The sequence below is a fragment of the Chironomus tepperi genome, unplaced genomic scaffold, assembly GCF_022539635.2.
Source record: "Chironomus tepperi strain 1889 unplaced genomic scaffold, CSIRO-AGI_Ctep_v1 contig_196, whole genome shotgun sequence".
Lineage (NCBI taxonomy): Eukaryota > Metazoa > Arthropoda > Insecta > Diptera > Chironomidae > Chironomus > Chironomus tepperi.
Window position 1 is genome coordinate 1,376,340 of NW_027226318.1, and position 17,474 is coordinate 1,393,813.

Sequence of the window (17,474 nt, forward strand, 5' to 3'; positions counted from 1 at the left end):
AAGAATTTAAAGCTAAAATGAGCTTAATTAGACATTAAAATTGTGTAATAAAAATAACGGCCTACTGATATTTTGAGAAAATTCGAGTTTGTTCAGAAAGAAAGTAAAATTTGAAAATTAAATTAACGGTCATTAACTGAAAAGCAAGGGTGTGTTCAGTAACGAATAAAATTTTGAATTTTGGGATTGCACAGAAATCGTGTTATTAATTAAAAATCTAAATTTTAAAGCGGATAAACTACTATTATTAAATTACATGTAACATTGCTGAAGGGATTACTAGTTAGTACATCAGAAAAACCATGGAAAGCTGTAAAATAGAAGTCGGAAATAGTGTAAATATAAAAAGAAGTGATGGTGAGTACAAAAAAAAAGATTTTTTCCGATCTTTTCTTTTTCAATTCTAAATGACAAAACGGGTTCTTCTGACGAAACTCTAATTATCTCGAAAGTCAATTTCCTCAACGGCGTAAGAAGTGAGTCATACAAAAGCCCACGAATGGCATTACTGAATGCAAATTGCAAAAGTTGAAACAAACATCTTGCAAGAATATTAAGAAGAGGAAAAAACACAAGAAAAAAAGTATTCAGGCCAGTAAACCCGACTAGCAAAAAAAAAGCATAAATCAGAAGAGAAAAAATTTACATAGAAAATAGTTTTTCGATTACCAATTACCTTACCTTATTTTTCCCTTTCGTTTACACGACAAATCTCTGTGACAAATTATTGTGTGTATGTGATGAATGTTGTGGATGATGACGAAAGTAGTGGAAAAAGTAATCATTTTTTGGAAATGGCATGTATCATCGTTTTATAGCGTAATTGCATTTATAAATTTTAAAAAATCTCTTTCACTCTAATTTTCAATAGTCATTACTACTTCCATAAAAAGTAGCAATAATGAGTTTTGTGGTTGTGTTTAGTGCATTATCATGCAATCCTTGCCTTCACTCATGTCTGTAGAGGCATTTTTTGTGTAACATCACAAGATACAGTTTACGGACCATCCAAAATCTTTGCATCATACATCGATGGCAAGCTTACACTCGACTTTCTTCTTACTTAATCTCTCATGCTGGATTAAGTCGATGTCTAATATTTTTTTACGACAATTCATGCCATAAGGCACAAAGCGTACATAATGAATACTTCTATCCATCGAACCTTTTTTCTCATTGACGCTTTTTTCTCGCCCCACAAACATGTAAATTATTCATTAAATCCAAACTACTGGCTTTGGTGTAAATAAATTACACTCTTCTGATTGAATATGAAACGTAATGTTAAAGAGCTCCAAATTTTGTACTATTTTCTTCTCTCCTTCCTTTTCCTTTCTTGCTTGCCTAACTGCCTAAACTCTATGTGCAGAGCTATTCTTTCATTATTATGCTTCTTCGTCGTCCGTTTATTGCAATGAGTTAATGCCTTAGCCCTATGATTACGACTTGTTAATCGCGGCATTGTGCGAGAAACCAATCTAAATGCTATGGGGGGTCAATTAGATTATGATGTCCAGAGGCACTCTCAGGTAATCTCAGCCGTTAGCTTTTTAAAATCTAATTGGAATCAAATTTAAAGCAACACAAGTTGAATTAGATAGATTCTGACTTCTATGCCTGGCTTTTTAGTCTGCTGGATACATCACTGAATGTGATAAACTACCTCATGTCATCCTACTTGGACAATCCCAAGTGCACATTATTAACGACCCAAGTCATATCCAAATCAGTATATAAATACCTAAAAATTGTGTATGGGTCAATAACATACAATAAAGTGCTTGATTTGATCTGATTTGTTTCTTCCTCTATGTATTAACAAGATGAGAATTGATATGCATGCATAGAATGTGTATTTTAAATAGAAAGAATGGCAAGGATTGGATATAAATAAATGTATCGCAAGCAACCGCATGTTTTAAGTGACTCTACAAACACAATTAAACAGCCCAGAAGTAGTGAAACAAATTTAACATGCATGATTCAGTCAATATCTCCATATAAATATTTTTAATACTGTATGTATATTATAAAGCAAGCATCGACGACAACAACAACAAGCAAGCAAGCAAAGAAAACTGCTTAGACAATCGATAATCTTGAGCATAACCAAAAAAGGAATTTATACACCTCCAACATCCAACTGTAGCAAAAATACAGCAACACACATGATGTTGTCATACAATCACGTATATCTCATGTGTAGAAATGAATTTAACTTGTGCTTCTCAATCGGGCTTTAAAGTGTGATTAAAAGATTTTTGTTGGCTCATCTGAAGGCATCCATGAGTGGTTTGGTCACTTAGTGACGTCTAATAGACATGAATGAGGTGTGTGGCACTTGTATTGATCGTAGATTAATCAGGATAGATGAAATGTTAGACGACACTTGCGGATGGCCACATAACATCCAAAAAATATTTATTATTATTTATATGAATAGTTATTTGATGTCATATTGCCGCAAGGTTCTCTTTTGTCTCTTAAAAAAGAAAATTAAATGGCCAACGATCACCAAAAAAATATTTTAACTTGACTGGCTGTTTATTTATTTAGTCATCCTCCATTTCTCTTTCGCACATATTTTTAACTGTCTCCTACAAACATAAGAATATATTCTTATTCTTCACATACTGCTCCACATACTACTTTTTATTTTTTAAAACGAGCGAACAAAAAAAGCGAGTAAAAATTTACTAATTGAATGTTAATTCCATATACAAACAGAAAAATGGATTTTCATTATTATTATTTCTAAAGATATAAAAAAATCTGATTCACGTATGTGCTTTATGGAGAAATGAGCTATTAAATTTCGTTAGTTTGCGTTATCTATTGTTATGAGGAGGCGAAATTTAACTAAGTGAGAATCACAGCAGTTGGCATGATGCGGAGAACATTCTCTTCATTTTCATTTCAATCCCCTGAAATTGTTGCTCATAAAATCAATTTAAATTTAATGTTTTTTTTGAAAAATCAATTTTCGTATGTGCTTAAATTTGTTGAGTGATTTACGATTAGAGCGCATATCTATTTTGGGATATTCGTATATATTTAGAATTTATTTTTGGGTTGAAAGCTTAACACTTAGTAATTTTGAAATTTTAAATTTTAACGGTTTTTTTAAAATTTGAATCTTTGAAGAAAATAGTTTTTGATCTTCAACAAAATTTTGAATATTAACGGTTTATTGGAAATTAAAAATTGATCTTGATTTTTATTGGATTTTTAAACTATTCAAGGATAATTTTGAACTTCAGAAAGCCTTTTGAATCTTAACGATTTTTTTGAATTTTCAACGGTTTTTTTCTTTTTAATTTTAAATTAATTTACAATTTTATTAAAATCTCAATAAAATTCAGTAGGCAGCATAGCATTCAAACTGACAAGACACATGACATTCAATCACAATAATGCACATATTTATTTATTTATTTGCAAAAATAGAGGTGTCTAAGAACTTGAAACACTAACACGTATCTAGCTATAAAAAAAGCTGAATCGAGACATTTTTGACACAAATAAAAATAATACAATAAGTTACGAGATAGGTATTCTATGAATGAAAAGAAAACAAAATTGCATAAATAATATTTTAAAATCGATAATTTTTATTATTTCTATTTTCATTTATTTCTCTCTGCAAATACCTAAATAAAATAAAAAAAGATCACACAGCTTGAAAATTAAAAATAAATAATTCCAATTACATCATTCTACTTCTATGGATAGAAAAGAGAGACAAGATACTAACAAAGCGTAATTTATTGAATGATGAGTAATTACAATTGAGTCATTTATAAGGCAGGTGCATGCATCTATATCTGCAATTTAATTTTATTTATAACGATTTAATGCTTCTGCTGCTGCTGCAATGCCATGAGAGATTTTCACATGATTTTATATGCTGTTTTTTCGTAGATTGCTTGTGCATAAATTGAATAATTGAAAAAATTGAATTTAATTGCATTGATCAAGATCATGTGAAACAGAGATGGATATAGAAATGATTAAATTCTCTACGGTACTAATCGACAAATATTTTCTTCTAATTAGATTTCAGTTCCGTCAATTAATTTTCATTTATATTCTTTAATTTTATTTGACCATACTTAGTTAAGGTTTTTAAAAAAATAATACATTGTGAGCGAGCGAGAGAGAGAGAAAAGGATGGAATGTGTAGGAGTAAGCACTGGAAGTAAAACTAAATGCTTGTTGTGACTCAGATAGAGATCTTGGAAAACAATAAAGAAAGAAGTGGAATTGGGGGGATGCGTGCAACAGTGACGTCATTATTTATTCATTATATTGAGTTATTATATCGGAAATGCCTAATTCGACATGATAAATATCATTCATAATGCAGTGTGCTCTCAATTCTTATCGTGTTTGTAGCTTTGAATGCATGTTGTTCCTACTTTGTCGCGTAACATGTGAAGCTTTTTTGATAATTTTTGTTATCTTAAATGTGGTGACTAATTTTAAATTTTGGATGACAAAAGAATCTGTGTCAGAAATAACTTACTTAATCATCAATTTGCTCGAAAAAGTCATGACTTGAAATTTCTCATGAAAGTAATTTCCTTTTCAAATATCGTTGACCGTTAAATTTTTGAATTTTTTGAACGTTTAATTTTTGAATATTTTGTTACCGTTAAATTTTCAAATATTTTATGGCCGTTACTTTTTAAAAACAAATGTCTCAGTCAATACTCAATTTTCTGCTGTGCATTTTTGTGAATTAATTAATTTTACTAAACAGTATGTAATTTTATGGCTCGAAAATGCGTTTCCATAGTTCACGTATGACCTCGTCTATGCTTGTTTTACTGTGAATTAACTACATTTTCCGATAGTAAACGACAAATAATTCCCAATAATTATAACAGCAAATTCTCTATTGAATTTCTTCTCTGCTCGTTGCCGGTGCTGTATTTTTATTGTTTTTTTCTTCCTCACTATTTTTTTTTTTTTGAAGAAAAAAATCAACTGAAAACGGGCTCGACAGTGTATGGAATATACACGAAAAAGCATAACTTTTTATTGATCAAACAGCCAAAAAGCACGAAACAAGCGCGAGGTGCACAACTCACCAGACTGTTGAAAATTTAACAAAAAAAAAATATTTTTTTTTACATTTTTTAAATTTAGTTGATTTTTTCTGAATGAATCAAGTGGAAAATTAGGGCTGTTTCATGCCTGTCTGTTTGCGAGAATAAGGAATAATAATCAGAGACAATCCTTTGGGAACATAATAATAAATAGCAACCAAAAAGAGAGAATTTGTTGATTATTGTTATTATTGTTTTGTTGTTGAATAATTCCTAATTGTTAGTGCTATATATTTATTTTTGTTAATTATGCCATTATGGTTCAAGAAATATTTCTCATGTGTTCCTCGTCGAAAAGACAAAAAGAGTCCGCAACCCGTTCAGCCGACAATTCAAGTTCAGAATGCAAAAAGAAAGAATTTAAGTGTGTTTTAAAAAATAAATACAAAAATATGTGAATTAATTAAAAAATATTAATCATGTCCATTTAATTTCAGGCCGTGTACATTCAGCAATGGTTTCAAAATTGAATCCAGCTCAGCGATCTGTTACCGTTGAATGGTATGAGCGAGGTGAAACCAAAGGCAAAGAGGTCGAACTAGATATGCTGCTGGCACTCAATCCAGAACTAATGCAGACAACAAGACAAACGTTTGCAGTTCCAGTTCCGCCACAAAACACAACCTTACAAGCTCCAACAAATTTGCAACGAGTAAGTAATCGTGAATCCTTTATTGAAAAAATAAGGCTCTATTTATGCTTTTGTGCAGAAAATAGACTCGATTGTTGGGGAAAATGCTCGCATATGTGTAGTAATGAAAAAAGAAGTCAATGAACAATCAGATTTTATGGTTGAGAATTTCAAGACTATAATAAGTTTTAAGTTATTCGGGGTCGTTGTGAGGATATGAAAGGCTCACACATAGAAATCATGTTAACGTCGTTGCTATAGAATCGGAAAATTTTATTTATTTTATTAATATTTTTTTCCTTATGCATCGCCCAACTCATCGTCATAATTTCTTGACACACTCAATACGAGATCATCGCATAAATTAGAATATTTGCAAAATTTAAGCTATAAATATTTTTAGTGCTTCTGTATTTTTTAATATCGAACGATATAAAACAAATAGCTTTAAAGTTCCGCAAAATTCACAGTGATAATAATAATAGAAAAAATTCAGTTAATTCAATTAGAATCAATTTTCAATCTTCTTTTTTATGTTTTCGATTTTTATACATCTGTGCAATGATGATCTTAAAGCTAAAAAGAAGAAGGTAGATAAAAGAATCATTTGTGCTATTCACAACGTATCTACAAAATTCATTGTTGCATATTAATAATCTTCCTCATTGATATTCATGTCGTCTCACAAAAACTTTTCTTAGCGCATTTTTGCATAGTCGGTTTTGAATTTTTATGCACTTTGCTTTATTTTATTGCAACAAGGCATTTCCTTCCTGTGTGAAAAGTGCTTTTGAAATACAAATTTTGATTGTTTTCGCAAATTTGAAATTTAACGGTTTTCAGAAATTTAAACTTCAACGGCTTTCAAAATTTTGAACTGTCAAAAAGTGAAGTTTGAATTTTTGAAAACCGTTAAATTTTAAATCTTTAAAAACCGTTAAATTTTCTATTGCTTTAATAGCAAATTAGTGAGAAAAGTTAATAAAGCTAATTAAGTAATCAAAAATGCGCTAGTATAATTTCCGCCTCCGATGACTCTTTTTCTTCTCTCAAGTCTATCAATTTATAGCATTCGTTATTTCTTTCGTTAGTTTCATGCAGAAACAAAAATAATTATTAAAAAATTTTCGCACATTTTTTTATTTGTTTAATTTCGCTAAAATGAAAATCTTAATTTGAAAAGGAATCATCTGACTCATCAATTGACGATGATGGATATTTGGATGAGCAAGAAGATCCAATGACTGATCAACAAAATCAAAATAACAATCAAAATTCATCTGTACCGACAAGTGGTGGCAATAATACACTGCCTATTAAATCAACGGGAAATACGACGCGATCGGTAATTTTCACTCTTCCCATCATTTCTTTTATTCTTTGTTGTTGGCAAGCTTTGAATATTGTGGATTGATGAAGATAATTTGTGTCTATGAAAGCATTTATGTAGAAAACTTATTTTTGAGTTTGTTCCTAATTTCGTACATTTAAAAATTGAATGAATGAGGTCAAGGATGTTCTCTATCATTTATTTTTGCACGAAAGATATGCAAACTTCAAAGTTTTTTCTTTCTAAACTTTCATAGCTCATAGCTCACCATTGATTTTTTTGATTCTGTTTAAAATTTCATCCATCTGGCTGGCTTGTGTGTTTTTATAATTTTTTATATATATTTTTAATCATTCGATGTTCAACACAATTATTTTTACTTCTTGGCTGCTATTTCATGTATCATTTTCTATATTTTCACTTCCGGTTGTATTTGTACATATTCAACATAAGTGATTATCTCTCTTTTTTTTACATGATGTTTTTGCGTATGATTTACTCTTGCACCTTTTTAAATTTTTGCAATTGCTGTTCTTATTTTCTTTTTTTACTACCTCTCTTACTCGTTCATCATTATTTGGATTTTTACTGCTATTTCTCTATTATTTGAGGAAATTTATGTTTTTTTTTCTCATTCCACAACCACAAAATAATGTGTAAATATCAAGAGAAGCACTATTGGACGGATTATTGGATGCTATTTGTCTTAGGTTTGGTAACACTAAAGTGGATTGGATTGGTTTGATGATCTGGAACTCATATTTGGGCTACTTATCTATTAATTTGATGAATTATGAATAGTGTAGTGAAGTGGGTATAGTCAGGAATTGATGGAAAGTGGAACATAGCTATTGTCATTAATTTGGCACAATATACCTGAATAATAAACCCATGATTCACAAAATTCAATCTCAAAGGGTCATGACCCTAAATATTACTATGATAGTTCAGCCAATAAATCATTAGACAGATAAGATTCCATATACAGCACCGTTAAACAATCCACAACCGTAAATTAACCACTTTAGTGAAATCAACGCCTTTTATTTCTTTATTTTTTTGATGTATTTTTCTGAGTAATGGAAGTCATTATAAGATGATTGTCGATATTCATGAGTTCATCAGCACCATCATAATGATATTTTGCAATAGGCTTTAATATATTATATTATTACAGATTTATTTTTAATTTGTAGATCACGTAACTTTATATTTTTTTGTTGGAAATTGATGTCATAATTTTATTGTATAGATACATGAAGCCATAAATCTTAATCAATTGGATATTAATTTCTCTTTTTTTTTATTTTATTTAATTGTCTGCCTATAGAATCCAACACAAGGGAATATTCAGCGGTTAACAAGAGCGAATAATGCATCAAGTGCAGCTATAAATGGTGAGTAATAACAAATCCGGGGATGAGACAAAGTCAACTAGCTTTATGACGTTCGCCAAACAAAGGAAGTTCAATGTACATTAAAAACATGATTATAGATTGATCTAGACAATCGAAAAGGGGGATTTTCCCTAGAATTAATCGACACACATATCAAGTATTGAAATATTTACATACTCATAACAATTAAATGAGCCCGTTTCACCTCACATGTCCAAACAAAGTTCATGAATAATGAGCCAACAATAAATGTGATGGCAACACGAAATTTTTATTTGATGAAATTATCATACGTACTTTTGTGACCAAGACCATAAAAGCAGTATCTATGAGATAATAAAAAAATTATAGCTTGAGATGTACCCGGTGCACAAATAAAGTCCAAAATGTTGTATCCGTCCTATGATTTCTATATCGAATTATCTAAAAACACTAAATAAACCCATTTTTTCATCAAAACCTGAAAGACGTTTACATAAATGGGTTTATTTAGTGTTTTTAGATAATTCTAGAGTGAAACTATAGAAATCACTTTCAAAAATAAAATTTGGATAGTCGTTGCACCTAGGACGGATAGCCAAAATATAACATTTTGGACTTAGCATATTTGTGCACCGGGTACATCTCAAGCTATAATTTTTTTATAATCTCATAGATACTGTGACATTGTTTTGTGGCAGTGATTTTTTTTATTGTACCATTTACATGATATGATTGATAAAAAATGAATTGGATTAGCTTAAAATTAAATTATGAAGAATAAGGCGCATTTTTTGAAATGTTGAAATTTAACGGACAAAACATATTCGAATTGTGTCAAAAAAATTTCTGTTCTAAAAATAACGGTCAAAAAAATTCAAATTAAATCCGACGATTTAAATTTAATCTAACCTTAACTCCAAGGATTTAATCATTTTAAAATCAAGGAACAAGCTAAACCCACACGCGACGACTATTCAGTCAATACAAATCCAATGCCACATCATTCACTATAAAATGTGCTAATAAAAAGGAGTTTGGGGGTTGGTAAAAAATTAAAATAATTTTAATTGTATTGGCATTTTTGTGTTGCCACGGTCACCGATATGTAGATACAAAGATATTTTCCATTTGCCTCTCTCTCCCCCGATTCAAATTTATTTTTACTATACCAAAAAGAACAGTGAATGAAAAAGAGAACCTTGCCAATCACTAATAGCTGGAAAAAAGGAAAACAAAAAATATAAAGTGAACTTTTCAAACGCGAGAAAGCTTTCAATTGAACAGGTTGGTGTTGTTCTTCGCACCTTTAAGAAGCTAATTATTTTTGTCAGAATAATAAAAGCTTCCTACACACAATACAAGTCAATAATTGTAATGAACCTGCATGAACATTGATTTTTCATTCTAATGGTTGAAAATAAACTGCAAGTTGTGATTAGTCCGAAAAAAGGTAAAAGGAAGTTGATTGGCGCGCGGGATTATTTTTTTTTGCGGAACTTCCTTTGTTTGACAATTGGTGAAATTGTGCTAAAATAATTAATTTTTTATTAAATAATATAGGAAATAGAATCTCTAAAATCGCAACAGCAACAGCTATTCACAACGGACAAGATCAATCTGAGAACGTTCCACCGCAAGCTAAGAAGGTTTGTACTTAAAAATATAAAAATATCGATTTAATTGATGGAAATTTTCCATATTATGATGTGTCTCTAACATTTTTAAAAAATAATATATTACTAGGTAACAAACAATCGAATGTCAATTACGACACAACAGCAGACAAATCAACAACAAGCAATGTCAAATGCGGCAGCTGGACGACGCTCATATGTTGTTAAGGAGGTTGAGAGGCTAAAAGAAAACCGTGAAAAAAGACGTGCACGTCAGTTGGAGATTAAAGAGGAAAAGAATGCGCTAATGAATCAGGATCCTGGAAATCCTAATTGGGAGCTTGCTGCTATGATTAGGTAATAGATGCTGATTTATAATTTTATTTTTTGGTGCTTAATTGTTGCTGATTTTTGCAGAGAATATCAATCGCAAATTGATTTTCGACCACTAATTGACGGCTTGACAATTGAGGATCATCAAATTACAGTCTGCGTTAGAAAACGACCATTATCAAGGAAGGAAATAATGAAGAAAGAACTAGACGTTATTTCGGTTCCAACAAAAGACACACTTATCGTACATGAACCAAAAACAAAAGTCGACCTCACAAAGTTCCTGGAGAATCATAATTTTAGATTTGATTATGCCTTCGATGATAGTTGTAATAATGATTTGGTTTACAAGTATACGGCAAAGCCACTTGTGCACACAATTTTCGAGGGCGGTATGGCAACATGTTTTGCATACGGTCAAACAGGATCTGGAAAGGTCAGTTTGAATTATTTATGCATAATTTACATGCAAATTTACTTCCTGCATTTATCGACGTCATTTGATATCCATACTTTTGGTCATTTCACATAAAGTCATTATGAAAAACATAAATTTTTAACGAACTTTTGTAATTTGAATTATTAACGAAATTTCAAATTTGAATATTTAGTACTAAAAAAATTTGAATTTCAAAAATCCGTTAAAATTTTAAATGCCTTATTCATGCAGATACAAATTTGACTGTAATTGCTATAATAATGATAATGTAAACATTTATAATTATATCGTTTAGACACACACGATGGGAGGTGATTTCAATGGAAAAGTACAAGATTGTAAAACGGGCATTTACGCGATGGCAGCAAAAGATGTGTTTATGTTTTTGAGAGGTCAAAAATATCGCAACTTAAATCTGGCAGTGTCTGCATCATTTTTTGAAATTTATAGTGGAAAAGTGTTCGATTTACTATCGGAAAAGAATAAGCTTCGTGTATTGGAAGATGGAAAGCAGCAAGTTCAAATTGTTGGATTGACTGAGCGTGTTGTGGACAATGTCGAGGAAGTATTAAAATTAATTCAACTTGGTAATGTGACAAGAACATCAGGACAGACATCAGCCAATGCCAATTCGTCTCGTTCGCATGCAGTTTTCCAACTCGTTTTACGTCCAGTTGGATCATCGAAAATTCATGGAAAATTTTCGTTTATTGATTTGGCTGGTAATGAACGTGGTGCTGATACAAATTCAGCAAATCGACAGACCCGAATGGAAGGTGCCGAAATCAACAAGTCATTACTTGCATTAAAGGAATGTATTCGAGCATTAGGAAGACAAAATGCACATTTGCCATTCCGTGTTAGTAAATTAACACAAGTTTTAAGAGACTCATTTATTGGAGAAAAGAGTAGAACATGTATGATTGCCATGATTAGTCCTGGATTATCATCATGCGAACATACGTTAAATACACTTAGATATGCAAATCGTGTTAAGGAGCTAGTAGCAATTGATCCATCAGAACGGAATGGTATGATGGACGATGAAGAAGAGCCAATGGATATGCAGGAACCGAATGAACAAAATGGAAATGGCAAAAATATGGATTTGTCTCAGTTGCGCTCACTAAATGTAAGTCGTGTCGATATTAAGTTTTTGAATATCCATTATTAACTAATTGTATTTAATTTATTTTTATAGCCTTTCCAAGAGCACGACATTAGTGTAGAACTTTTCAATCAACACACGGCCATTTCTGAACTGCAACAAGTGGAAGATGAGACGATCGATCAATTGAAATTACTCGCCGAATTTAATACTAAATTTGGACCAGAGTTAATGGAATTATGCAGAATGACAAACAATCCTGATTACGACACGGACGGTTAGTATTATTTGTGAATTGGATCACCGATTTAATGACTAATTGAATATTTTTAATTACAGCCTTTTGTAAACGTGGTAATGATTTATTACGACAGCTATTCTGTTATGCTCAGCCATGTGCAGACTTATTAGCCGACTTCAAATCAAAATTAGAAAAGGAGGAAATGATATCACATAAAATGATGCCCGGAAAACGCTAATATGTCTATAAATTGACCTCAAGTTCTATTTTACTTTTCATTTCTTTTCGTACCTAACTTTATTTATACAAAAAAAAAATCCCAGTTATTCAAAATTTTCCTTATTTACTTCCGTTAAATTTTCATTTTTAATTCTTTCTATATTTTATTATGTACTCTCATTTCCTTTTTGTTTCAAATGTCTTATTGATTATTGCATGATTTTGAAAGAAAATTGAGATTACTCACCAAAGAAACGTATTGGAACTAGACTCAAATGTGTCCAAAATGTTTTTTTCTTCCTTAATAAATTGTCTGATTTATTTCAAAATCATTCGATAACTTTTAAAATGTCATTAAAGATTAAAAGATTTATCTCAAAAAAAAAAAATAATAATTATTAAGAAAGTTCTTTTTATACCTAATTATTAATTAATTAAATTAAACAAGATGAAAAAAATGTATGAAAAAAAGAAGAAAATTGTCAAGTCATGAAAGAAAATTTTTGTAAAATAATTAACCCGTACCGAAGATCTAGCTATTCAGCATTCATATATTTAGCTTTAGATATGATATCAAGTAAAGCTCTGAATCAGCTTAAAATTTTGCCAGATAAAATAAGGGTTGAGTTCACTGATGTTGGGTGTTTTTTGGGTTTTGTGGACTCTGGGGTTAATTTTTTAATCCTAGGATTAAAAATTTGACGGTTTATTTTTTTAATCCATCCGGGTTAAATGTTCATTACTTATCAAAGTGTTCAAATTTAGTCAATCAATTTCGTAAAGACTCGCTAAAAAAGACATTCAGGTGCAATCGATAACCTGCTATGTCAGCTTGAAGTCCACAATATTCAAATGAGAGGAATAATGAGATAATCTTAAGAGTATCCATCATCAGTGAATTCAAACCCACATTTCCATCCCCCCTTTTATCGTCTTTGCCTGAACTGTATATTGCGACATATCAAGAATGTATGGCAAATTTTGTTTTCGTCCCTAAAGTAGATGTACTAAATTAATAAGAAACTTTGGGACGAAAATTTTTAATTTTTTTTTTTTTATTTGAAAAGCACACGCAAAAGTTTTCTGGAATCAATTGAAAGCTCAAAAGTAATTTTTTTAGGAAGTGATATAAAAAAGTTGTAATTGATAGGATTTACTAATTTTTGCTTTTATTAACTTTTATTTTACTTTTTTTAGTTCTTTTTTTTGCATTTCTATTTCTGATGATAATTTTGAGTGACTTTTGTTGATAAATGACAGTAAACTATTCCATAACTACACAAACTATAAATGACGAGAAATAAAATGATGTCGCAAGTTATAATCTGAGATTTTTACAAACTTGAAACTTTGAATGTCGAGACTTGGGATTAAATTAATCCATGAGAATCCGAGGGTTTAAAATTGTTAATTTTATCGAATGCAGTTACAAGCAACTGATCACAATACACAGCCATTCAAGTTTCTAGTTATTTTAATCAAGGATAACAACAACATTAATCCTGAATAATAAGAAATTAAAATTATTAATTCAACTGATGATTTTTAGATTATTATGAAATTATATTTTTTATAAGAAGTAACAACTTAAAAAGGAATCAGAAATTAGAAAAAGACTAATTTCATTGAGCATTAAATATGAAATTATATAAACACAATTTCTGTCTATATATCAAAAAGATATTTAACATCAAAAAAAGATTTATTAGAGAAGATTATGTGAAGCTTTTACTTTTTTTGTTCACTTTGCGGTTTTTCTTACAACAAAAAAATAATGTGAATAAAAGTTCATATACCAAGAATATTATTTGGGTCATTTGATTGATTTTTCAGGTTTGGACTTAGAGTTAGATTTAAAATAAATCCGACGGATTAAAAATTAATTTTTTTCCCACATCGATCACAGCAATCCATGAATTTTTAATTAGTTTATTTATTTCACCAAGGAATAAAATGGATTTACTAACTATATTTTCTAATCCTGATCGATCCAGCCGTGAAGATCAGTTACGATACGTTCCCAAGCACCAGAAAACTGTAAAACCAATCAGCAGCATCACTCAAATTACTGAAATTTATTAATTATTTTAATTTCCAGATATTTTGTACTATTTTGGTTAGCGATCTTGTCTCCAAGTCATATCCACTAGACTCAAACATTCCCAAAAATTATGTAGACCATTGTCAGCTTAATCTGTCCAAAAGAATCGAGTTTAATGAAAAACTTGAAGCCATAAAGACAGTTACAGGATGGTTAAAAAATCGCAATGTTTCCTTTGATGCCGTCATTAATTCTGTCGAAGCATGCTGGGCATATCAAGTCTTAACATACAGCGAGTCAAGTGATGCCGAATTTCAGGCTGCTGGTGAATTCCTAAAAATGACTGTCCTGCTAATGGACATGAAGGCATCACCTAATGAATATTTTATTCAAAAAATCATTGAATTGGAACTGCTTTTAGTCTGGAATAGCAGAATTGAGAAATTGAAAGTCCTTACGCAGATTTTTGTGTCTTTAGCTGATAAAGTTTTTCAATGGGCTTCCGAGCATCCAAATGAGATTGAAAGGCGAACAGAAGTAAAAGACAGAATCTTAACAATTCTCATAAAATGTGCAGCATTTAAAGCTTGCTGTGAATTAGAACTTCCATTTTTAAAGAAGCTTCCAACTTACTTGAAGTCAAGTAAAATTTATGTGCAGTACATTGAGGAGCTTATCTTGTGCTTTGCACTGCATTGCCAGATTATTGATACTAATGAAATGGAAACAAATTTGAACAGTAGCTTGATGGTAAGTTCTGAGCTTCATCCACTAATGACGTGATTTAACGATCTTTTTAATCCACAGGTCTTTCGTGAATCTATATCAGAAGTCATGCTGACATTAACATCTATAATCAACACGCAAAGCTTAATCGACTTCTTCTTCAGCATGATGCCATCTGGTTCCGCCAATGACGTTGAAGTCTGCCTGTATATTATTGCATCGGTCGCTAGAAAAATTGACAAGAATGAAGACAGTATTGTACCAAAAATCATTGACCATGTCCTGAAAATCGACATCAGCACTCATGCCTCAATTTTGTCAATGGCTGCAAAACTTTTGAAGGAATTTGATGGCTGGATTGCCTTTTTTCATCAACAATATCTCCTCAAGTCAATAACATTTCTGGTGGATATAATTAATAAGAAAACAATCGCTGCAGCACCAGCAGCAACTGCTTTTGGTCAAATATGTTCAACATGCAGCATAAAAATGGAGCCGTACCTAGATGAACTTATTTTGATGTATCAAAGCCTTTATATTTGTTTTATTCATTCCAAAGCTAAATTGGCAGTTATTAAAGGAATCACGCATATCGGATGTAGCTTGTCGGAACCGAAAAGAACTGAATTTTTGAAGCTTCTATGTGACATCCAATTGGCAAGAATTTTTGAGTCACAACCAACTGGAAGTTACTTCGTTCATCAATTGGACTGTCTAGCTGAAATTTTCCATAGCATGCATGTCCGTGCAGGCCACAACGAAGTCAATCCTTTGGACAAAATTCTTGTCCATTACTGGCCACACATTTATTACTTGCTTGATGCTTATCATACTAATCCTGAAGTTGTGACTAAAATTAGTGAAGCTATAGAATGTGGCATACCAAATATTAGCTTATCGGCACTTCCGTTGTTGGATCAACTTGCAAAACATTTCATGCTTTATTTTGGCATATCCAAATGTCCTTTACTGTTGCGACCGTTAAATGCGATTGTTGATAAGCTTGGTAATGAGGAAAAATGTAAGCATGGACTGTTGACTGTTTTCGAAGGAGTTACTGTGCTTGTCATGAATGCTTTACATGTCGAAATGAAGCCTAAACTTGTTGATGAATATTTTTATTTGGCAGCTGCTTATTTCAAGAAATTAGCAATGAACATGCTGAAAAGTCCAATAATCATTCAAGTCATTGAGCTGTCCATTGAATTGTGTAAAGTTAGTGACAAATCATCAAATGGATATGTACTTGACTTCCTGATTTGTATTTTTACATGCAATCAAACTCATCCAGACATCAAGCTTTGTGTCGAGCAAGCAATGACTTTATTTGGTGACAGAATTATTAGAACTTTGATGGAATCAGCGATTTATGTCTTCGATATTACTTTAATTGGGAAGGTTGTAAACATTTTTGATGCTTTTAAGACTAAAAGTAATGCTGGATTTAAAGAATTATTAATTGCTGGCATTGCAATGATGCCAAACAGAAGTGCGACGGGTACTGTAAAGGTTCAAGATTCAGATGTGAAGAAGTTTGTGGATTTGATGACAAGGTTTGTGGATTATACGGAGATTTTTGTATCTATGGAGGTTATGTGCTTATTGTTAGCTTAGGGAATGGACATTTATGACGTCTAGTGTGTAAGGATGTTCAGTGGATCTAAAGTTTATTGATACTTACAATATTTTTTCATAAAATGAGGTTATGAGACTTAAATTTTAAGTTTTTGATGACTTATTGAGGATGACTCATATTTGTAAGGACGTAAAGCTAGTGTAGTATCTAAAAGCAATGCCTTAATGTCAGCATAACTAAACAATTCCTAAATTTTCATCTTTCAGGGAGAAACTGCCAAAATGTGAAATGATAAGCGGAATTAGTGAATTTCGGAAGTTAATGCGTGGATAAATTAGCAGTATACATGAAAATCATGTTGATCATGCTGCATATCTATTTTATTATTTTACGACCAATTCATGGTCAATAAAATTTATTTATTTTATAAACAACTCAAAATTTATTCCTTGATTCTGAACTTCCTTAATTTGATAAGCTGTAAAAACGAAAAGTGCTGCACTTGATATTCACCTTGACCTGAATTGACGTAAGGATATTTACATACCGCCATTCTTTATCAATAATAACTTCTAAGGGTTGAACCTGAATTTTCAATTCAAATTTTGCTTGGGGTAAATATGAATAAGTAATGGATTGATTAGGGGAGTAAAATGCCATTAATCAAGACTTTCCTGTATGCTTAGGCTTTTATGTAATATTCAAATTTTTAAATGGAAAGCGGAGG

General features: G+C 31.1%; 2 protein-coding genes across 4 annotated transcripts; both read left to right on the forward strand.

Annotated features, from left to right (window-relative positions):
• Window positions 1–173: 173 nt before the first annotated feature.
• Klp10A (kinesin-like protein 10A) lies at window positions 174–14,142 on the forward strand. Of its 3 annotated transcripts, none has more exons than XM_070639527.1 (10): window positions 174–357; window positions 5,549–5,763; window positions 6,926–7,087; window positions 8,403–8,469; window positions 10,012–10,097; window positions 10,195–10,421; window positions 10,482–10,833; window positions 11,132–11,968; window positions 12,038–12,221; window positions 12,284–14,141. In XM_070639527.1, exons 1-10 carry the CDS (start codon window positions 303–305, stop codon window positions 12,421–12,423), a joined length of 2,325 nt encoding a protein of 774 aa, XP_070495628.1. In that variant the 5' UTR covers window positions 174–302; the 3' UTR covers window positions 12,424–14,141. The 3 variants fall into 3 exon arrangements, with proteins under 3 accessions (XP_070495628.1, XP_070495627.1, XP_070495629.1); XM_070639526.1 differs by lacking the exon at window positions 174–357 and adding an exon at window positions 4,905–5,475 and having other exon boundaries at window positions 12,284–14,142; XM_070639528.1 differs by lacking the exons at window positions 174–357; window positions 6,926–7,087 and adding an exon at window positions 4,912–5,475 and having other exon boundaries at window positions 12,284–14,140.
• Window positions 14,143–14,784: 642 nt separating this feature from the next.
• On the forward strand, window positions 14,785–17,080 carry LOC139089982 (transportin-3-like). The gene is made up of 3 exons (XM_070639647.1): window positions 14,785–15,195; window positions 15,253–16,724; window positions 17,014–17,080. The coding sequence occupies exons 1-3, from the start codon at window positions 14,785–14,787 to the stop codon at window positions 17,078–17,080; spliced, it is 1,950 nt and encodes a 649-aa protein (XP_070495748.1).
• Window positions 17,081–17,474: the final 394 nt, after the last annotated feature.

What these genes read in the sequence shown, in the direction of transcription:
- Klp10A (XM_070639526.1), top strand. Translation starts at nt 5,361, where the DNA reads ATGCCATTATGGTTCAAGAAATATTTCTCATGTGTTCCTCGTCGAAAA. An exon ending in TGCAAAAAGAAAGAATTTAA is followed by an intron (nt 5,476 to 5,548) that starts GTGTGTTTTAAA and finishes ATTTAATTTCAG; the next exon opens with GCCGTGTACATTCAGCAATG. An exon ending in CTCAGTTGCGCTCACTAAAT is followed by an intron (nt 11,969 to 12,037) that starts GTAAGTCGTGTC and finishes TTATTTTTATAG; the next exon opens with CCTTTCCAAGAGCACGACAT.
- LOC139089982 (XM_070639647.1), top strand. Translation starts at nt 14,785, where the DNA reads ATGACTGTCCTGCTAATGGACATGAAGGCATCACCTAATGAATATTTT. An exon ending in ATTTGAACAGTAGCTTGATG is followed by an intron (nt 15,196 to 15,252) that starts GTAAGTTCTGAG and finishes TTTAATCCACAG; the next exon opens with GTCTTTCGTGAATCTATATC. An exon ending in TTTGTGGATTTGATGACAAG is followed by an intron (nt 16,725 to 17,013) that starts GTTTGTGGATTA and finishes TTCATCTTTCAG; the next exon opens with GGAGAAACTGCCAAAATGTG.